Source organism: Solanum verrucosum, unplaced genomic scaffold (assembly GCF_900185275.1).
Source record: "Solanum verrucosum unplaced genomic scaffold, falcon-dt-bn FXZP01000108.1, whole genome shotgun sequence".
In the NCBI taxonomy this organism is placed as follows: domain Eukaryota; kingdom Viridiplantae; phylum Streptophyta; class Magnoliopsida; order Solanales; family Solanaceae; genus Solanum; species Solanum verrucosum.
Genome location: NW_026020274.1, coordinates 3,253,037 through 3,276,854, shown reverse-complemented (window position 1 = coordinate 3,276,854; position 23,818 = coordinate 3,253,037). Strand labels below are relative to the sequence as shown.

General features: G+C 35.3%; 1 protein-coding gene across 1 annotated transcript; it reads left to right on the top strand.

Annotated features, from left to right (window-relative positions):
- The first annotated feature begins 2,806 nt into the window (after positions 1-2,806).
- Positions 2,807-16,354, top strand: LOC125834141 (protein LAZ1 homolog 1). Its single transcript, XM_049513332.1, has 8 exons — positions 2,807-3,308; positions 3,529-3,585; positions 4,486-4,594; positions 4,908-5,092; positions 5,179-5,267; positions 5,451-5,706; positions 15,425-15,670; positions 15,771-16,354. Exons 1-8 carry the CDS (start codon positions 3,093-3,095, stop codon positions 16,053-16,055), a joined length of 1,443 nt encoding a protein of 480 aa, XP_049369289.1. The 5' UTR covers positions 2,807-3,092; the 3' UTR covers positions 16,056-16,354.
- The last annotated feature ends 7,464 nt before the right edge of the window (positions 16,355-23,818 follow it).

The following is a 23,818-nucleotide window of genomic DNA, read 5'->3' as shown; positions in this document are numbered from 1 at the left end:
TTATCCTCCACCATTTTTTCTGATTCTTGCTTCCGCCTCTTCTAATCCAACAGCTCATCAGATCAGCGGTATGCTCTGGCATTGTCCATGTTGTGTTGGGATAAGATTGAATTATGCAAGAATGTATAGAGTATTGCCTTATTTTTTGACTAGTGTGTTTATTAGCCAAACGGAATGTGAAAGTAGTTAAGTATTGCGAAATTCTTGGCTACCCTCATCCCCCCCCCCCCCCCGCAAAATATTTTTTCAAAAATATTTTGTACCCGCTCCGCAAAAGCTCTAACCCGCACTGCCATGCAAACACTATAAGCCACCCTGCCCCGCAACAGCTCTGTCCCATTGCCATCCCTAGTTATGGTTCGATATGGCTCGCTTGGTTTCCCTATAAATAAATAAAGGGAACACTATTTTCTTTTAAATTCATCGTCAGACCTGTCTTGGACTTATCATTTTCCTTTTTATCCGTTTGGGTCAGAAAGCATTTAGGTACTCAAGCACTGTTTGATTCTGGGTAATTTGTTTTTATGAAGTCCATAATATGAGAAGTCTTGAAGTTTAAATCATTGAAGATCATTGCGGTGTAGCAGTGGAGTTGTACATCTACCTGGATTTTGATTTTCATAGATCATGGACGACTCAAATAGTAAATTGTACTGTCAAGGAGAACTTCTAGAGGAGAGGAATAAGAATAATGATGTGTGTGCAGCTTAAGGAGCTTGGAATTTAAATAGAGAAAATTGGACATGATGCTCTCTGAAGCATAATAAAATCTAGTATAGCCTTGAGTATCATATACACCGTTTATATCTATTTTTCCTCTCTGTGAACTAAAGGAGACTTCTACATGTGGACAAATAATCTAATTTGTGACAAGATAGGTGAAACATTGGATTATTGATAGTTCTTGAGTGCTCATTTCACCTTGCCGATTGATGTGTGAATATTTGGTTTAACAGTGCTAGTTGGTACATTAAGTGATATCAATCGGGTTACTTGAAATAAAAACAAGAAAAATAATGCAACAAGAACAATAACAACAACATATCTAATGTAATCTCACAAGTGAGTGTGGGGTCTGGGAAGGGTAGGGTAGAGAGGTTGTTTCGAATTAGACAATAGGGAAATAATAAGGAAGCGAAAAATAAGAAAGATTAAAGACTACAAAAATAAGATAGACGAGATTCGAGAAATAAATTTCAGAATCTCCAAAGTAATGACTAAGAACACTAACTAATTGTGGTAAACCTAATTAGCGGATTAAGGATAATAATTAATATAAGGCTAAATGAAGAACACTAATTGATTGTAGTAAACCTAACTAGTAGATTTAATTCAAGAACTTAGATGAAGTGATCTAGATCCCTAATTGAATATTAAGGACAATAATTAATATAAGATTAATTACCTTCTTCAGTTAATCAAGTAAGAACCACAAATATCAAGTGAAGAAGTATCTTATCTCTTAAAAGAATCATTGTCGTATGGTTGTAAGATAAATCTTAAGTAACCAATACAGGAAGGTTTAAAGAAAAGAATACTCAATAATATTATGAATGTTGTTCCTTTATACTTTTGATGTAATTACTTCAGGAGAACACTATTGGTGTACTTCTCTTGTTTATAATACCGGTTAACCTTCTCAAAAAAATATTATGAATGTTGTTGTCTAAGAGAACAAAAGCCACCACCATATATAGGGAGGAATTGTCCAACTCTATCGCAAATAGCATGAGATTGGAATCCTACTTTTTATGGAAATAATAAGTAGTAAAACCTAACGAGAAAATTTTGAACTTGGAAACTTATAAATTAGGAAAGCATGTAAAATTAATATCATACTTTTTTCCAAAACTACCTAACAAAAAGTAAGGAAAGAAGTGCAAATTTTGCACCAAAAACTCACGCCTAGCACTCGAATTTGGGTATGAATTCCACCTTTTGGGCGTGATTCTCAGCCTACTGTGGACATCATTTTCAGCTCCCTTGGGGTCTGTGGGCCCCCAATCTTCCTCCTCTTGGGCTTGGACCATGAAATACGTGTAACACGTAGACCTCTCTTCCCCATAGTTTTCTTGGGCTCTTCTTCCACGATAAGCATCGTCTTGATCTTCCATTGAAGCTCAACAACATTGTTTTGCATCTCCTTAGCTTCTAACACTTCATCTAAGTCCTTTAATGGAGGTATGCGGTATGCCAACATGGAAGCTATAGTATGATTGGATTCTGCATGTATTTTTCGTATCTGCTTAAATAGTAACCTCAAACAAGGGATTTAGGGTTAGTCCTTTTTGTTTGTCACATCTTTATGAAGTAAAAGATTTTCCATAATCCAAATGCCTGGTCACGATCCTAGCAAGCAGAAACATGGGAAGAGCACAAGTACTGGCTTTTCTTGAACATGTCATGCTCAAAAGATATGCATTTGACTTTGCTTATTGATGTGTCAATATATGGCTAATAATGGTTGCTGTTACATTAGGGAAAATGAACTCCTGATGCATCTGTATTATCTGGTAAAATATTGACTTTAAACAGTGGATCTTGGGTTACACCTTTCTATTGGCCATGACTCTATGAGATAAGGGTATCTTCTGGAATCTGAAAGCTGATTACAATATTTAGCAAGCAGAGAAATTTAAAAATGAAGTTCCTGTCTCTCTAGTACATGTCATGCTCAAAATATTTACATTGCGATTGAGGATGTTATTCTTTCTTCTTTTCTATTATTTCCCCCATATCATCCTATTGATAATATCGGAGTAATAATGCATAAGTTTTCCGTCTTACATTCAAATGTTTGTGGCAGGGTTTGCGAAGGCAGGATATTGAGAATTTGATCCTCCTCATTCGGCATCAGTTTTTTATGGATATGAAGTATTATGTGGGATCCTTCTGATGCCCACATGTCTGGTTCATGGTTCTGTTGGAGAGAACTAATTGAAACTGAGGCAACCTGCCTTATATAAGTTCGTTTAGGAAGGAAGCTAAAGTGATTAATTCTATCTTCGGTGACATGGAAGCTTGTGCTTGAGTTTTGGATCATCCTGATTGTGGGCCATATTTCTAGAGATTCTGAGAAGCAGCATCTTGAAATGGGATGGAGGGGAATTTTAGTCTCGCTACTATGTTCCATCACTTTGGTTGAATCATCAAGCAATTCTAGAAAGATGTGGTCGCTGAACATAATTTCAGAATCATCTCCACTTTATAGTTGGGCTGTATACATTGCTGGTTTTTTTGTACTGGCGGCTGTTGTCCTGTCTATGTATCTAATTGTTGAGCATCTAGCTGCATACAAGCAGCCTGAGGTTTTTGCTTACACCTGCTCAATCTTCTTGAAGTTATTTTTTACTTGCATACATCATTTGATCCTATGGGCTGTTGATCTTTTCTTTTTGGATCAGTTTGTGGTGCTTGATTGAATACATGCTTGTATTGTTATTTTTGTACGGACACTTGGTCGTTGTGGCATTGCTTAGCTTAATTGTCTTAGAGAAACTGATAAGACTGAATTATTTTTTATCACAGGAGCAGAAGTTTTTGATTGGACTGATCTTGATGGTTCCCGTTTATGCAGTGGAATCGGTAAGAGAACCTTTAGCTTGTCTGCTAGCATTTTCTCCAGTTTATTTGGAAGTGGTCTTTAAAGTTTGTTATAAACATATTGAGACATTGACAGTTATTATTATTATTATTTGAAATAAATCTCTCTATGGACAACACCAAAAGGACCAGTTATGCTTACAAAGATGGTAAAAGAAGGGCTAAGATAAGAAAATGCAAGTCACTTTAGGTTTTTGTCAGTTCTGCATTTAGGTATTTTTTATATAAAAAAAAAAGATCAGTTGGTAACTTACTGTGACTTGGATAATGTCTCTGTATTTCATTTCCTATACTCCTACGGCGAACACTTGATATGTTTGTGGGTGAGGTTTGGATTTTGTGATGCCTCTGGAACAGAATTCATGGTTCCCTGTTTATTCTAGTGTCGGTTAATATTGTTTCTTGGTCCACAATAATTTCTGAGCAATTACCACATGATTCATTTCTCATGAAAAAAGAACTGATGAACGAAATATGTATTCTTTATTCAGCTAAATACAAATGAAAGCCTTAACAAATGGTTAAACTGCCAATTAAACAGGGGAAAACTTAGATAAAAGGAAACAGATAAAGTATATGAGGTGGTGCAGATGCTCTAGCATAGCATAAATTCCAAAAAAAAAAAATGTCATGAAAGAATGGATGAAAAGGGTTATCTGTATTTTCCTTATCATAAAAAAATTGAAGGAATGGATGTGAAGGGTAAAAATGTGGTACTTTAAGTTAAAATTGACTTGGGTGCATCTTCAACAACCTATATGTCTAATTTTACAGTATAGTCACACCCTAAATTTAAGAATATCATGTTGTCTTTCTTCATATTTATGATTCAGTAAGGGTTTTTGTTGAATGTTTGACCAGTTCTTTGCATTTACCTGACAGTTCTTATCTTTAATGGACTCAAATGCCGCATTCAACTGTGAGATCATACGCGATTGTTATGAGGCTTTTGCACTATATTGCTTCGAGAGATATCTGATAGCCTGCTTAGGTATGTCTTCAGGCGTAGGTTGTTGCCCTCTTCTCCTATTTTAAGTTGTCCCTTGGAAAAAGCCCACCTTGAAAAATTTAAGTGCTTCGGTTACCAGCTTGGAGTCTGTTAGTGTAATTATAATTGTGTTTATTATTCGCACAACCTTTTCCAAATGTTGCTCCATCCATGTTGCTTTTGCATCTTATGTCACAATGGAGTTGTATGGTTTTCTCAATTCTCAGTACTCTACTGGGATAAAATTATGCTAGCTTCTTTTCTTTTAGAAGTTTCTTTCTTTAAAGATGATTCTCATATGAGCTACATGACATAGGTGGAGAGAAAAACACCATCGAATTTATGGAAAGTCAAAGTGTTGTAAGTTCCAGCTTGCCTCTGCTGGATGATGCCTATGCATATGGAGTTGTTGAACATCCTTTCCCATTGAATTGCTTTATCAAGGAGTGGTATCTTGGTTCTGACTTCTATCAAGCAGTAAAAATTGGGATAGTGCAATATGTATGTGCCCCTCTAGTAATTTGCTGTGGATTTTGACAGTTCCGTCATGTTTCTATATACTGAATAACTAAGGATTCTCCTTCCAGATGATACTTAAGATGATATGTGCTTTACTGGCTGTGATTTTTCATCTTTTTGGCATCTATGGTGAAGGCAAATTTGAGTGGAGATATGCGTAAGTCAATCCAGGTTTTCCTTGATACTTCAAAGATATCAGTATTTTTTCTACCTATTTTGTGACTTTTCTACTGCAAATCTCTAGCCGAGCCTCTGGATTAATTGAATTTATGTCATATATTGGATATGTCATGAAAGCACAAGCTTTTCACAACGTTAATCCGAGTGTTAATTCTTGCAGCTATCCGTACTTGGCAGTTGTTCTTAATTTTAGCCAGACGTGGGCCTTATATTGCCTTGTGCAGTTTTATTCAGTCACTAAGAATAAATTAGCACCGATTAAGCCGTTGGCGAAGTTTCTGGTATTCAAGTCAATTGTATTCTTGACGTGGTGGCAAGGTATAGCTGTTGCCTTTCTCTTGTCATTTGGAACATTCAAAGGTTCTTTGGCGCAGCTGTTGAAGACACGGATCCAGGACTATATCATCTGTATTGAGGTCAGTTGTGTTTATTGAATCAGTTTCGTACACTCGTCATTGCTTGATCACTATTTCTTGTGCCAACAGAGGCTCATGATTAGAAATGTTTTATTTTGGCATGGGATATGTGCTAACTTTTGGTTTTGCATTGACGACCTGCTGGAATATTCTGGCTATGAACTTCAGTGTATTTAAGTGAAGGCATAGTGTTCTTAAATATTCTAGCTCTTTATGCCACTGCCGTTCTCGAAATTGAGTTGTTCTAGAATTAGCGAAGGGTGGGGGGAGCTGAGTGACAAAACTTAAAATTGATGACATTGAGAGCTAGATCACAAAACGTCCCTAAATATTGGACTTGTACATTTAAGTTGTTACATGGAACAGTTGTCCACATGATATATTTTGAGCTGCACTCTTAGGTGGTACTTGGCTGCTGAAGTTGACATTTAAAAGTATAACTTGTTTGTGATGCAGTACCAAAGATCTAGTGGAACAAAGATAGGAAGAAGAAAAGTTATAAAGTGAGTAAGTATCATTCAAGTTTTTAAAACTGTTTAAGATACGACACTTGGGCCTAAGTCAACTCCAAAAACTAGCATGAGGGTGGTTTGCCCAAGTCCATATAAACAGACCACCAGTCCATTTCCTAACCAATGTGGAACTCTAACTCACTCTAACATCCCCTCCATACCCAAACCAATGTGGAACTCTAACTCACTCTAACATCCCCTTCACACCAGACCCAAACTGGAGCGTGGACCGGGAGCTCAAACAGGGGTGGACTTGGCTATGATACCACGTTAAGATATGACACTTGGGCCCAACTCAACTCCAAAAGTTAGTTCATGACGGGAGGTTTTCCCCTATCTATATAAATAGGCCACCAGTCCACTCCCCAACCAATGTGGTACTCTAATCCACTTTAACATAAACATAGTACATGATGGGGATCTATGTTACATGTCAATTGATTAGAAATCGAGTTAGTCGTTAATTTTGTATTTGAGTCTGTTAAGTGGGACACATGACTGACACGTGAGTTGTAATAGTTGTAGAGGAAGTCGGTTACAAGTTGTTATAACTGATTTGTGGACAACTGTCCCTTCTTACATATACTCATTGATTTCATTGTAAAGGTATCAATTCAGATCAATAAGAAATTCTCTCTCTCTCTCAATCTCTTCTCTCTCATTTCATCTTCTTCCTTGGAAGAATCGAGTTCAATTGTTCAAGAGCAACTATCAATCTTCTTTGCTCTTTAGGCTTACTCAATTGACATTGTATCATTGGTATCAGAGCAAAGTATTCTCTGATTTGTGGCAATGGGAGATCACAACACTCAGATGCAGGAACTGCGCAAGGAGGTCGACAGTCTCAAAACACTCCATGGAAGGAGTAACCAGCTCCGTCACCGAGATTCGACAGTATGTGGATGCTAGTGTGGCTCAGGCCATGGACAAATTTCGAAGATTGTTGGCAACATCTACGAACACCCATGGTGGTGTTAGACCCCTAGCTGAAGGAATTCCTAGGGGTGAAAATAGACCTGGGAATTATCAATTACCTACTCGTAATTACCAGATAGATTTCCCTAAATTTGATGGACAGGGATTGAGGGAATGGCTTCACAGATGTGAACAATTTTTCGATTTAGACGAAACCCCAGAAGACTCAAAGGTTAAGCTGACATCTTGCAACTTCGAGGGCAAGGCACTCCAATGGCACCAATCTTATATGAAGCACAGGTTGTCAAGGGAATGGCCACGTTGGACTGAATATGTAGGAAGCCTCTATGCTAGGTTTGGGGCAGAACTATTTGACGATCCAATGGGCGACTTCAAGGACTTGAGACAGGTAAACTCTGTTCAAGACTATGTCGGTCTTTTTGATGAATTACTCACTAGGGTTGAACTATCAGAAGATTAGGTTGTTAGTTGGCTTACCTGTTAAAATGCTTGCACCAAGGTCACTAGATAAGGCAGTTAACTTAGCTAGAATATTGGAACAAACCTTAGTTATCCAGAAGCAAGTATTTTCTGGATCTTCAGTACTTTCCAACCCCAGAACTACTCCCACTTTTTCTTATGGATCCACCTACCAATCTGGTAGAAGTCATCCAAACCCTTCCAAAAATTCCACGACCTTCTAATAACCCCAAACCTAACCTGAAAAATGTCAAATTATTAACACCTGCTGAGATGGATGAAAGGAGGACAAAGGACTATGTTTTAATTGTGATGAAAAGTATGTTTATGGGCATGTTTGTAAGAAGTGACAATTATTTTCTATGGAAGTAGAGGAGGACAGTGAGGGTGTTGAGGAATTAGAGCAGGAAGTTGCAATAGACCCTGCAGAATTCTTGACTATGATAGGCCATTCCCTGGAGACTGATGATCAGGGGGCCATTCTGCCTCATGTGTCTGTTCATGCCATGCATGGACTGCATGACTTTAGGACTATGAGAGTTACATTATCTATTAAAGGCAAGGCTGTACAAGTCTTAATTGATACAGGGAGTACTCACAATTTTCTGGATTTAAACATTGCCAAAAGGTTAGGATGTGTTTTAACTGCTATCTCCCCTTTTCTTGTGTCTGTGGTTGATGGAAAGAAGATGCATTGCCAGTATATATGTAAGAAGATGGTTTGGAAAATGGAAGGGGTCTCATTCGATTCTGACATGTTAGTACTGCCTATTGGAGGGTGTAGCATGGTCCTTGGGGTCCAATGGTTAATTACCTTGGGGGATAAAATGTGGAATTTCAAACAACTTAGAATGGAGTTTAGTATCATGGGACACAAGGTGTCTCTGAGGGGTGTCAAACCTCCTGCAGCTAAGCTGGTACAACAGAGTGGCATGGATAAATTGTTAGCTAAACCAGCCGAACTATGCTTGATCTCTGTGGGTATGTATTTGGGGGAGGAGTACAGTGGGGAACCAGGTAGTTTCTTTTCTATAAACACTTGTGATGAAGTTGGTAAGGATAAAGCTGACATACAGGAGATGCTGCGAGATTTCAATGATTTGTTTGAGGTACCAACTGAATTACCACCATCAAGAGATCATGACCATAGAATCGTCTTGAAGGAAGGCACTTCTCCTATCAACATTAGACCCTACAGGTACCCTGCAATTCAGAAGGATGAGATTGAGAAGCTGGTCGATGAGATGATGGATTCAAGAGTGATAAGGCCTAGTACCAGTCCATATTCTTCACCCATAGTCATGGTTAAGAAGAAGGATGGTTCATGGCGAATGTGTGTCGATTACAGAGAACTGAATACTCGTACTATCAAGGATAAGTTTCCCATTTCATTGATTGAAGAATTGCTAGATGAACTACATGGAGCAAAGTATTTCTCTAAGTTGGATCTACGATCAGGTTATCATTAGATTAGGATGTTCGAGCCTGACATCCCAAAAATTGCTTTTCGAACCCATCAAGGTCATTATGAATTCATGGTCATGCCTTTTGGCCTAACCAATCCCCCCCTCCACATTTCAAAGCTTGATGAATCAGATTTTTCTTCCTTATCTCAGAAAATTCATTTTAGTATTCTTTGATAATATCCTTGTCTACAGCTCTACGTGGATTGATCATCTTTCTCACCTGAGGGAAACTTTCAAGATTCTTAGAGCAAATGTTTTGTATGTGAAGCAAAGTAAATGTGCATTTGGGGTTCAACAGATTGACTGTTTAGGTCATATCATCTCTCAAGAAGGGGTTGCTATGGATGGAAGCAAGTTAGATGTTGTGGTGAACTGGCCCCAACCTACAACTTTAAAAGGATTGAGAGGGTTTTTGGGACTTGCAGGGTACTACAGGAGGTTCATCCAAGGTTTTGGTATTATAGCAAGACCCTTGAATGACTTATTGAAGAAAGGAAATTTCAAATGGACTGAAGCTGCTTCTCAAGCTTTTGACAAGCTCAAATTGGCTGTTACTTCAGCACCTGTGTTAGCTTTACCAGATTTTTCCACAGAATTCATAGTGGAAACAGATGCCTCTGGAGGAGGTATTGGTGCTGTACTTGCACAAAATCACAGACCTATAACATTTTTCAGTCAAGGGTTGTCCGCAAAGAATCAAGCCCTATCAGTTTAGGAAAGGGAATTGTTAGCACTAGTGTCAGCTGTCCAGAAGTGGAGGCCGTATCTTTTGGGTCGGCAATTTGTAATTAAAACTGATCATCAACCCCTCAAATATTTGATGGAGCAAAGGATCACCACCCCTAGCCAACAAAAGTGGTTGGTCAAACTACTTGGTTATGACTACCTTATTTCATATAAAAAAGGCAAAGACAATGTTGTTGCAGATGCTCTTTCTAGAAAAGAGGAACCCATCCAGCTTTGTAGCATTTCTGGGGTTCAAACTCAACTACTTAAAGATGTTAAGAACTCGTGGTTGCAGGATCCTGTGCTACATAAACTAATCACTTCCATTCAGACTGCAGGTGTTACTAAGCCTTACTACAGTTATCATGTTGGGATCTTGAATAGAAAAGGTAAGATGATGGTAGTCTCTGTGGCTACAGTGAGAAAAGATCTGATAGCTTTATACCATAACAGTGCTAGTGGAGGTCATTCTGGTATAACAACCACCTTACAGAGGCTAAAACAGGATTTTTACTGGAAGAAAATGAAACAGGATGTCTATGCCTATGTTAGATGTTGTGATGTTTGTCAAAGGTGCAAGGGTGAAAATGTAGCATACCCTGGCCTTCTTCAACCTCTACCAATTCCAAACAAAGTGTGGCAAGATATTTCGATGGATTTTATAGAGGGTCTTCCTAAGGTCGTTGGACATGAGGTTATTTTTGTTGTAGTTGACAGATTGAGCAAAGCAGCTCACTTTATGGCACTCAAGCACCCTTATACTGCAGTGGAGGTGGCTCAGGCTTTCATGAATGGGGTATTCAAACTGCATGGAATACCAAAAACCATAGTCTCTGATAGAGATCCAGTATTTACAAGCAGGTTTTGGAAAGAATTGTTCAAATTGCAGAAGGTCACCTTGCTCACTTCCTCGGCATACCACCCTCAGACAGATGGGCAGACTGAAGTTGTTAATAGATGTCTTGAGTGTTATCTCAGGTGCATGACGTTTGAGAAACCTAGGGAATGGCCCCAATGGTTGGCCCTGGCCGAATGGTGGTACAACACTTCATTTCATTCTGCTATTAACATGACACCGTATGTTGTTGTTTATGGTCAAACACCTCCTCCGCTCCTTCCTTACATGCCTTTCGACTCCCAACTTGACATGGTCGATAGGAGTTTACAAGCCAGAGAGGCTACCTTGAGATGCCTAAAGTCTCATTTAGCTAGAGCCCAAAGTAGGATGAAGTCTCAAGCTGATAAAGGAAGGACTGATAGGTCTTATGTAGTCAGGGATTGGGTCTACATAAAGTTACATCCTTACAGACAAACATCATTGAAATCTCCTACTTTCCAAAAACTTTCAGCCAAGTTTTTTGGTCCTTTTCAAATTATAGCAAGGGTGGGTTCAGTTGCGTACACTCTCCAATTACCCCCTGCCTCTCGAATTCACCCTACTTTTCATATTTCTCAGCTCAAAAGGAAGTTAGGGTCCCATATTGTTTCGGCTACCCTCCCTGAGGTTCATGTTGACGCTGGTCACATCCTCTTAACACCAGAAGCATTGTTTCTTGATAGGAGGATTATCAAGAAGCATGGCAGACCTGCTACTCAGTTGTTAGTCAAATGGTTCAATGCGTCTGAAGATGATAGCACTTGGGAGGATTATCAGTTTTTCACCCAGCGGTTTCCACATTTTAATCCTTGAGGTCAAGGATCAGATGAAGAGGGGGAGTATTGTTACATGTCAATTGATTAGAAATCGAGTTAGTCGTTAATTTTGTATTTGAGTCTGTTAAGTGGGACGCATGACTGACACGTGAGTTGTAATAGTTGTAGAGGAAGTCGGTTACAAGTTGTTATAACTGATTTGTGGACAGCTGTCCCTTCTTACATAAACTCGTTGATTTCATTGTAAAGGTATCAATTCAGATCAATAAGAAATTCTCTTTCTCTCTCAATCTCTTCTCTCTCAATTCATCTTCTTCCTTGGAAGAATCGAGTTCAGCTGTTCAAGAACAACTATCAATCTTCTTTGCTCTTTAGACTTACTCAATTGACATTGTATCAATCTATTTGTAGAATATTAAATTCTAAACAAGTTAGCACTCTTAGAACTTCGTGAGAGTTCTTCTTGATGCCTCTCAATGATATCTCTATTCATTAAAAAAACTCTTAAAGGTTAAAACTAATAGAATTTCATCTGCAAGACTCCAACTACAGGATAAAACAAAGTTAAAACTGTTATTTCTGACAAAAAGATAATATTATGTCTAATAAGTAAACCCTTTATCTAACTGAAAGAAAACAGGATTTATACTTGATTTTTTAACTCCGGGATAAGATAAATAAAAATTAGGGATAATTACACTTTTGATCCCTCAGGTATTAGTAAATTCTGATTTTTTTCCCCTCATGTTATGCTATATCACTAAGCCTATATAGCCTTGAATTAATTAAACTGTGAGCTTTTGGTCCCCTAACATTGGAAATATGTATATTTAATTATCTTTAAAACTCTTATCAGCCTGAATGTAAAATAATGTTACAAATTTCAATATATAACACACGTGCAATAATATGATTTTAACAGTCAATAAATTTATTAAATTTGTGAAGACACATGCAGAAGGATAAAAGATGCACATTTCAATTAGCGAAGGTTAAATGTGCTCAAAACAGAGTCGCTAGGACCATAATGTGATCTGTTTTAATATTTCAGGGACTTAAATTACCAATATTTCAGGGACTAAAATTACTAATATCCCTAAAGATTAAGATGTTGATATAGCAATTTCTTGTGGAAACTGGAAACACGGGATAGAGTTACACTAATGGCAAATCAAATAGCTAACTCTTGTGATTGGGATTATGTAAGGAACTTGTTGTTTGTTGGGAAGGAAATCCTTGACAACTGATCAGAAAAATTGTCTTGATATACATGGATAGAAATAAGAAGAAACTTCAACGGTTGTACCAGTACTAGCTGCAACATTTTGCGATGGATCACAAGCATCATGTGTCTAGTCTCAGAAGGAAGGGGAAGAATCTGCATATGGATGAAACAAGAGCAACTTTTATGATTATTATGTTGCAACAATCTTTGTATTTTTAGTAAGAGAAAGAGCCAGACAATTTTCCAGGAGATTTACTTAACTGAGGTTGGTTGGAGTTAGCCAGGAAGATATAATTCCAGAATGAAGATAGAGATTAATCAACCAACATTGAATTTAAAGATTCCATTGATGTCAAATGAGAACAAACCTAGGGAAGAGTACTGCAAATATGTTTGCTGGCTTGGGTAGACATCAAAGAAGAGAGCAGAAGTAAGAAGATGGGTGCAGAGAATGTGGAGGGTTGCTTCTGGAAAAAAGAGATAATCACTAGCTATTACTTCAAAAGTCGTAGCTTAAGAAATTATCATGGGTGATATGTATCAGAATAATCATTAAGTGTCTCTAAGCTGGTGGTTGCGAACTTTTACAATTCACCAGTAAGATGAACACCCAAAACTTGTTGCAACACCCAAGCATGTTTAGATAAGGTTGGTAGACTTCACAATTCACCTTTGATCATAAAACATGTTTAGAGTAATTGGTGATAGATGCTGGGAATTTCTGCAGATTGATGCCATTACAAGACTTAAGAGTGCACCCTTTTCTTCTCAATACTTAATAGTGCACCTATAGTGGGATTGTATTAGTGTGTGGTGGTCTCTAAGTCTATCCATCAGATTGAAGCTGAGAGAGTAAGATTTACTATTCCAACCACAGTGGTGGAGATACCTTTCTTTAAAAAAAAAAAAAAAAAAGCTTTTGTAATCCTAGTTGAGGTTAGTGGAAAAGGTGGATCTGAATCATGTAGTAGAGACTTTTTATTGAATTAATTAATCCCTTCGGACTGAGGATCAATTGTAGCAAAGAATTGATATAAAGAATTTCAAAGACCAAAGTTCTTGCCCAAGATGTCATGACTTGTGTCAAAAAATGCCATATATCAAAATTTAAATTGCAGAAGAGACATCGGTCGCACGAGTAATTGGACGGAGATTTTTGGAAGATTTAATAGGTGGAAAAGAATTATTGAAGTCTCGGGTAAAGATTGCCAAAACATGGTGTTATTACTTGACCCCAAAATTATCGACAGTCCAGAACATTGGCCGAGAGAAGTCAATTTGGCGAGGCATCTAAACCCTAGGCGTAGGACTTCTGAAGTCCCCATGAATCAGAAGTGGTTACATGAAAATAAATGCAGTCCTGCATTAGACACATGCTTATGCACTGATGTATGGATTATGCGAGAGCTCTCTAGAGTCTAGACTGTTAAATCTGAAATTTTGAATTCCTAATTCCTCTTGAGAAGACTAGCCAAACTTAGGCAGCTAATATAGTAGCCACCTGGGCGGCAACAACTTTGAGTAAATGGAGACTAATAAAAGTGTAATTATGCCCAGAGATACTCTTCTTGGCTGAATAGTGCTTCCGCATTGGTAAGGAAGATACCCTTAGATTGGGTAGACAATGGGGTGCCCAATTTGAGATCTTCTATCAGGCACTTGTACTATGTGCGAAGGTCAAGCCAGGAGATTGGAGAGGAAAAATGAGATGTTGCTGAAGTACTTCAACTTTTAGACGGGAAGTGTTGAGGAGCTGAGAAAGCTAGAGTTAAATGAATGAGAGTAATGGGGAAGAAGAAAACAAAGATAGGAAACACCAATGCAGTGAAGATGAAGATATGTATAAATAGTTGGAATGTAAGGGACTGAGCAGCAGGGTAAACTTGTAAGCTTACAACATTGAAATGCCTTTTGAAAGGCTAGCTAAAAAGTAATTTATGATCTTGTGAAGCATAAAATTGGAAATTGTCTGCCCATAGTAATGGTTAGTGCATTTGTGCCTTTGTTCTTGCCAGTTGTCATCACTTGATGTGCTGGTAAGTGTAGGTTTTATGATTTAACAGATGATGTAAAGGGTGACGTTGCTGTAAGTAAAAACCGGATGATGTCATGATACGGTAGAAATCAAAATTGACTCCTACATAGGGCCTTTACCATGTCGCCACACATAATATGATATGTTTTAAGCTCAAAGTGGAATTATACAACCCTTTATCTGTCTATGGTTATGCTTGCCACATTGGGATACTTCAGTTTGGATTTCTGATAGAAAATATTAATAAAAAAGAGTTCATTATTTTATAAAATTCCATCAGATTTTGCAATAATGTAAGCCCTCAAAAAGTATTGAGCCTAGGAATAATCCTTGAACCCATTGAGCGACAAATTATGCTATAAGCTGCTGCAGAAGTTCTTCTCAAAGTTTTGAGTAGAGAAGACTGGTTAGTATGCAATGTGGAGTATCACTATGGTAGGAACATACTCTTCATGAGCATCATAATTATCTACTTTTCTGATGGAAATTTACTTAGGATTTACTTGGGTGGTTGAGAAATGCAAACCTAAGAAGGTGCAAGGTTTTACCAGATTTGCTTTTTAACCTGTTATTTCAAAATAGGGGAAAACCTTTTGCTCGATAACAGTTGCTGCATATGTTCCTCTGTGTGATGTTTTGAATTGTCTGGTGAGCAGAGGTTAGGCAATTGTTTATTACAGTTATCTAATGTTTTCTTGTAAAACAGATGGGCGTTGCTGCTGTGGTGCATCTTTATGTTTTCCCAGCAAAGCCTTATAAGCGTGGGGAAAGATGTGTTAGGAATGTAGCTGTGCTGTCAGACTATGCTGCTCTGGACACCCCACCAGATCCAGAGGAAGTTCGTGACTGTGAAAGGTCTACCCGTGCACACATTTCTCGGCCTGAAGAGAGAGAGAAGCGTCTAAAATTTCACCAGAGTGTTCGTGATGTAGTTGTTGGAAGTGGTGAAATAGTAAGATTTTCATTCCTTAACGTCTTCTTTTATTGTTTTAGGTATTCTTTTTTTTCTCCCACTGTGTAACTAATGTGTTTTCTGTTATCACATCTTTCAGATAATTGATGATATGAGGTTCACAGTATCTCATGTTGCCGAACCAGTTGAAAGGGGAATTGCTAAAATAAATAAGACTTTCCATCAGATATCAGAAAACGTAAAACGGTATGAAGAGAGGAGGAGGAACTCGAAGGATGACAGTTATGTTGTTCCGCTGAACTCATGGACGAATGAGTTCTCAGAAGTACATGATGATCTTGTTGAAGGGAGTATGAGTGACAGTGGGATGCATGGCAAGAGACCACATCATCAATCCAAAGGGATGTCATCCCTACGGAGATAGTAAACCTTTAATCTGACCATAGAAAAGTTTAGATTTCATCTTCTAACCATATTGTTCATTCAGTATCCACTGTGGAAGTTTTCCACAGTGAGATAATATGGTAAGCAACCTATATTAGTAGTGCATATGATCATTGAGAAGGCACCTGTCAGGGTTGAAGTAGTGGAAAGATTTGAATAGCTGATGATTTTCATATGTAAAGTTTGGAGGAAAATTCAGATAATGACATGGTTGGAGTAAACTGATTATATAGTTTGTAGCAGGAGGTGAAAGAAAATTTTCAGCTACTAAGTTCCGACCGATCTTCGAAAAGAGTACCAACTGTTAACTGTTACTTGTGAATGAATTCCAAATGCATATTATTTCATGTTGGTGAACTTCCCTACTTAGTTCTGCATTTTGTTAAGACTTGCAAGTATCTGCGTGTTCATACAATAGACATATAGTGTTATTGTCTACTCCTTATTTTAGCTCATCTGTTTCTGGCGTAGAAGGTTTAGCACCAATAGGTCGTTTAGTTGCTAGTTAGAGTTATGACGTGTTTAGTTATTTATAGGTTAAATCCATCGGCAGCCCCTTAAAGTTGGCACAAATTTTCACTTAGACACTAGGCTTTGTTCATTTTAAATACCCCAAGTAGGGGTCCGTTGTTTCATTTGGACACTTTTTTGACAATCAACTAAAATTATAATGTGTGTGTAATATACTTGTGGATGACATGATGACTAATTAAAAGTTGACATGTGGCATTTGAGTGTAAAATAAGTAATTTTAAAATAAATTATTAAAAAGCAACTAATTTTTCAGCAAAAATAAATAAATAAAATTACCTATTTTCTACCATCCCACCCCACCTTACATCACCCCACCCCTACGCCATCTGCCTTACGTCCCTTTTGCCTCCCCAACCCTACAGCCCTTTTAAGGTTCTTCTTCCATTTTTTTTTTTAAAAATCATTAGATTTTAGGTTTTTTTTCTTTTTTTTTGTTGTGAATTTGATTTTGAAAATCATAGATGACATTCTTCTTCTACTTTTTTGAAAGAAAAAAAGGTGTCTTGTTCTAAAAAAATCTTTTCAAAATTAGTGTGATGATTTTTTTAAAAAGTTCTCTTATAAACGTTTTTAAAATTAGTGATATTTTTTAATTTTATTTTTTCATATTTTCTAAGGTTTTTTATCATTGATTTTTCATGGCGGGAGGTGGAATAAGTGGTAGGGCTAAAAAGTGAAGAAGAAGACGGAATCTTTTTTTTAAAAATCCAAAAAAAAAAAAACTCACGCGCTCAAAATGGGTGCAGCACACACACTATGTCAAGTCAACAAAAAGTGTCAAAATGACACAGTGGGACTCAACATGAGGTGTCTAAAATGAACAAAGCCTAGTTGAGGTGTCTAAGTGAAAATTGATGCCAACTTTAGGGGGTTACCGATGAGTTCAACCTTATTTATATATAGTGCTAATTCATGTACTAGTTAATATATTTTTTTATTATATGGAGAAAATTATGTGGGAGCGCTATTTCTAATTGGGCCTTGCATTGGACGATTTGGATTTAGTCGGGGCTCCAATGCGCTATTTATACCTATTTTAATTATTGGAATCAGGCGTTTTATACAGTTTAGGGCGAGGCGTATGCCCAGAGACATTGGGCGTAAGTCTCATGGATCTACAGGAAGTAGTCTCATGTACATTCAATTTTATAATTTTATTACTAATAAAATAAGCAAAGGTAAACCTTTCAATGATTTATGATTTTTATTTGAGATAAGTATTAATAATCAATAATGAAGGAAAAAAGTATTATAATTACTATTTGAGAAATATCATTACACCAATAATAAAAATATGATGTAAAGCAAAAAAGGTTAAAAAAAATAAATTAAAACGCCCAGCGTAAGTTACGCCCAGGACTTACGTTTTTATGCTTGGGGCTTACGCCTCAAATTTTAAGACTTACGCCTTATGGATCTACGTCTGTCTTTAGTTTATATATTACTAGGGAAACAAGTGTGTACACCAATTATAGAGTTGTGTAATATTAAATTGCAATTGTCCTGTGAATTGGCTACAAAATCAATCCGTTGTAAAAGCATCATTATTTATATGTAAATCTCTTGGAAGTGTGCATCATTGCAGTTTCGCGCATGTATGTTGTGGACCAATGCTAGTCCATGTTTGGCCGTACGTCAATCATTCCATTTATGAATACATTATAACGTCTGAGTGAAGTTGGTTGTCTTTAATATAAGTCCTCACCTCATTAGTAATTGTATGATTAATACTTATCTATTTGTATTTATATTAAATAGATGTCGACATGTTGGTTCTTATTATCAAGTAATTCCATCCCTAACCAAAGATGTCATTAATTATAGGTCTTCCAAATTATAGAAAATCAAGTGCAGGTACTCTACATATTGTGTTGTTTGAAAATGTGTACATATGCAGACAGTAGATCGAAATGTTCCCTATTCTATGATCAGGGGCGGACCTACAGTGGGTTAAGTGGGCGTTGAAAAATAGCACCGTATATATATATTTAATCATTTTTTTAAAATTTATATGTATATATTAACTTTTGACCCCACTAACACAAGTGTGACCCTTGGCTGAGTGGTGAAATGTTCAATTTTCCCAGCCAACCCGAGTTCGAATCCCTGTTGCCACATTTTAGTTTTATTTTTTATAACTTGAACCCACTTCGTGAAAATCCTAGGTCCGCCACTGTCTATGATAGTACATGAGTCACGTAATAGTAACCACACTGATTTGTGCCACAAGTTGTAATAGCAAACGCCACCTTTTATATATACTCGATTGATTTTCTCACGATCATTGAAATTATCATACTCATCAACAATTTTCTCAAGATCATTGGAATTATCATACTCATAAACAATTTCCTCACGATCTTTAGAATTGTCTTTTTTTTGTGGTTCCACCATACTTATAATAAGGATATATGCTTAAATTTGTCGGTGGGTAGTTATAATATTTCTCTTCTATGAAATCTCAAGTATATATAAAAGAAAAAGTAAGTCCTAGTTGATTGAATTGAATAAGTGTCAAATCAAATATACAAGAAGACTCATATTAAAACACGACTTCTTTCATAATGATGAAAAAAAACAAGGATTATATATTAAAAGTCTTTAGAAATGTTATTTGAATCTTTTGACCTTTATTAATCATAGACAAAATAGTCATTTATTATTTTTTAATATTTTAATAATTTAAAAATTTAACCAAAATCAAATTTATTAAGACTTTAATATTAATACTTTAATTAACAAATACGAATTGCAAGGAATTTTAATCCTAATCGAGTTTCAATTTTAAGTCCCAATAATTCTTGAAGTTGACAACATATTCGTTTCACGTGAACTAAAAGCATTGAACCTATAGCTTATTTGTAGTTTATTTTAACATATGTAATGTTTTCTAATATAAATAAGTACAAATTAAAAGGAAGAACTAACCTAGTAAACCACGATCTCTGCTACAACCTAGAAGTCCTTTATCCCCTTTTTATCTCCAGGTTACTTAAAAAAAAGAAAAAAAATGTTTTGGAACCCTAGGATAACCCGCAGCAGCTACAATCTCTGCTACAGCCTCCGCCCTTCGGGTGAGCACTTTGTGTGCACTGGGTAAACCCCCCACTGTGTAATAGCCTGCAAACCACACATGGGATGTAAACCGCACTAGGCAAGCCCTATGCGACAGGCTCGACTCAGAAGGCATTGAGGGGGGATCAATCCCGGGTCATCTGTGTGGATAACCACCCTCCAAACCAACTGAGCCATCCTGAAGGACTTAAAAATTATTTTTAACACATAAAATTTATCAACTATTTATGATCAGTTAATTCTAGCCGAGGATTTTGAATTATTAGAATTCCAACATGTGCATACAACTACGAAAGTATTTTTATATTTGATCAAGAAAAAAAAAATATGTAACAATTATGGAAAATGATGATCGGTTCTAGTCATCTAGATAAGCACGAATTTAATTAATGGGAAATTAATTAGCACTAATTAATCTATTATATGTGTATATGGAGACCTCATAAAAATAGAATCCTTAATCATTTTTGTATTAGGGTGGGATTCATTAAATATTTTGATGTGGTTTGTTTCAAATCTATTTATGATCAACTACTCCCTTCATTTCATATTAATTGAATTGTTGAGACATTTTTTATTTTTCAAATTAACTTAATTGTTCAATTTTTAAGACTATTTTTAGAATGTTCTTTCAATTTTACCCTTCATTAGAACGTATTGGAATTAGTTATTAATTAATGTTTAGTCATTTTAATCATAAATTTAATAATAATTAATAAGGATAAAAATGAAAAATTATGCATAATTTATGTCTTAATCTTCTTTTCTTAAAGGGTGTGAAACACATCAACAATTCAATTAATTTGAAATGGAGGGAGTAATGTCTATTTTTCTTATTACCAATAATTAGTGTTTTATTTTTGGATGTTTAATTCTTAAATACCGTGTGAGAAATACTTTTCATTATCAAAATATTGAGACATTTGTACAACGAGCTTAGTTAAGAAATCTTAGAATAAAATAGTTCATAAATCATAACTTTAGCTCGTTTTAAACGTGTTGAATCGTCAATTATTATTACATTTTACATTCCTTGTTATAAGTTCAAATTAATAAGTTAAAATGACCAGCTTATAACTTTTGATTGATTTTAACTTATAACATTTTATTATTTACCTTATTCATAAATAAGCTAAAATTACTTTAAGTAATTTGACCAACTTATAAACTTAATCAAACACTCTCTTAATTCCCCCCTTTATACATATAAAATACTTCGAAATTTTTATTGAAGAGCTTTTTTTTCTCTACGAACAAATGATTTTTAGTAATTTTATTGGGTAATTTATAATTAGGCTTACTTGGACAGATAAATCAACGATATCTATTTTAATAAAGTTGCACATATTCCATCTGATGATTTTGTTAGAAAGATGGTGTTTTAAACTTGAAAATTAATATTCCACTGAGACTTATTTGATGAATGAATCAATGCATAAGTATAGAGTATGATTAGTTGTTCTTTAATTTAGAAGACTTGAACTTATCGCTATTTTCCAGCTTGGTTAGATATTATGATTTGATTGGTTATTATAAGTTCGTGTGTGTAGATCAATCAAGATATTTAAATTTTGGGTTATAACTAAATTAATTTTAATTGAGCATAAAAAAGTATAGGGGTGTACATGACCGGGTTGGTTCGGGTTTTTCAAATATCAAATCAAACTATTTGTGTAAAAATTTTAAATTTATAAATCAAACCAAACTAATAAAATTCGGATTTTTTTTAGGTTTTTCAACCTCGGGTTGGTTAGGGTTTCTCAAATACCAAACCAAACCATTGTGTCGGATTTTTAAATTTATAAATCAAACTAAACTAATAAACCTCATATTTTTTTCCGATTTTTGGATTTTTTCGGTAAAGTTTGCACACAAACATATAATTAACGTGTGCTCCAAATATTTCTTTAGTCCAACCAAAATACAATTATCTAAGATGTTTCTTAAGAAAATAACACAAAATATGAGATGAGTACTGATGACACTAAAATATTCAATAAAAAATAATAATGAAATCATCATATAAAATAAATATTGCAAAGTCATAATGAAAATGATCATAATTTAAAAGTATTAAATCATGCTAAAATAAGTTTAATAAGTATTAGTTACATTACTAAATATTTAAGGAACATTAAAATTAGATTATGTATTTTAATTGTCTAAACCAATGTAAAACTAAAGAACAAATATTCAATATTATTGGCATTCTTAGTGTTGAATTGATTTTCTTTTTTGCATTAGTATTAATTTGATTTTGATTTAAGTTTTATTATAATTATCAACATCTATGAACTATAATCTTTATTGGATCATTCCAAATTCTAAGTTTTAAACTTGAAATAAAATATTAAAAGATAAAATCTATGAAATAGTATAAGAAATATTTTAAAATTATATCAAAGTATCTATTTTTATGTATAAAATAAAATTTTAAAATTACATATATAAAGTCGGGTTGGTTTGGTCTCGAGTTGATTTTTTAAAATTAAAACCAAACCAACCCAAATATAGTCGATTTTTTTTTTTCCAATACCAAACCAAGTCAAACCAAACCACTAGTCGGATTTTTTTCCGATTTGACTCGATTTACGATTTGATTCGATTTTTTATTTGATTTTGTATACCCCTAAAAAAGTAACTAAAGTTACGAACTCCCTACACGACAAGTTATAAAACACTCGAATTATAGAATTATAATCAAGAAAAAGTGTAAATTAAGATAATTAAACTTTTATACTTTGTTTTTCAATATGGTAAACACTTCTCATCATTCTAGCTAAATAGGATATGTTGTCAATCGATTTCATGTCATTACATGTCTAAGCTTAATATATCTTTGATATCATATACATTTTGAAATATATATATAACAGAAAAACAAAATAATATATCGAGATACATGCGAATCACCATTTATACCGTGGAACAAATTATAGGTAAATGTCTTAAACGAGTACTCTCTCTGTTTAAAAAAGAATGACAAAGTTTTTTTTTTAGTCTATTTAAAAAAGAATGGCTCGTTTCCTTTTTTTACAACTTTTCCACGTGATATGTTTAAGACCACAATATTAAAAGGTCTATTGATATATTTGACATAACTTTAATTTAAAATCACAAAAATAAAAATTCTTATTTCTTTTCTTAAATTTCATTTCAAGTCAAACTAGACCACTCAAATTTGAAACGGAAGGAGTATGATATTATGTTGTTTGGTGAATGAATAAAATAATGAAATCCCACCGACCAACTACCCCTTTAAAGTTGTGGGTGGACAAAATGGTAATTGTAATAGATTAGGGTTTCAACCCCGTGTCTTGCTCCTCCCTCTTTTTTAGCTCTATATATTTGGGCAAAACCATTACAGCAACAACACACAGATCTCAACTTGTTTCTTACAGTCAGTTTTGAAATTTCTCATAGCTTCTGAGTTGTGAGCTGGGATCCATGGAAATATTGATGGCGTTGAAAGGGATGAGAGTATTGGGAAGTTGTTGGTTGTGGGTGGGGTGGAAAGATTTGATGATCTATTTTTTTCCAAATCAAAATGGAAAAAAATGGAAAAAAGATTAGATCTTTCCTACTCCTCCCATACCCATGACTTCCACTAGCTTCTCCCTTTCATCATTTGTCATCTCCTTGCTAAATTCATTTTTTGTTGATTATTTGATTGTTTAATTAGTATACATACCAGAACTTGGATCTATCATAGATGAAAGTTGAGAACTTCTCATTTGAAAATTTTAAGATCCAGATCTCTTTATTTTTAATCCAAACTAGTTAGTGTTTTGATTAGGTTTGTTACAGTTTAGTCTGATTCAGTGAGCTCAACTGAGTTTATTGTTTGGTTTCAAAAGAATGATATAGATGTTGCCAGGATAAACTTTCATTTGATATCCTTTGCTTTTTAATTATCAATTATCAATGGCATGTTGTTCTAGATCTCTCTGCTTGAATACCAAACTTGGTTTAAAAGATGATTAAAATTTGTGACTCTAGTGCCTTGGTCATTGAATGAAAGCATTATTTTTGTGAAAAAGATAACAATTCAGGTGTTACTTGATTCTGATCTGTTTCTCGAGAACTTAATTGTCAAAATAAACCCCTAAATTCGGATTCGCACTGGGGTATATC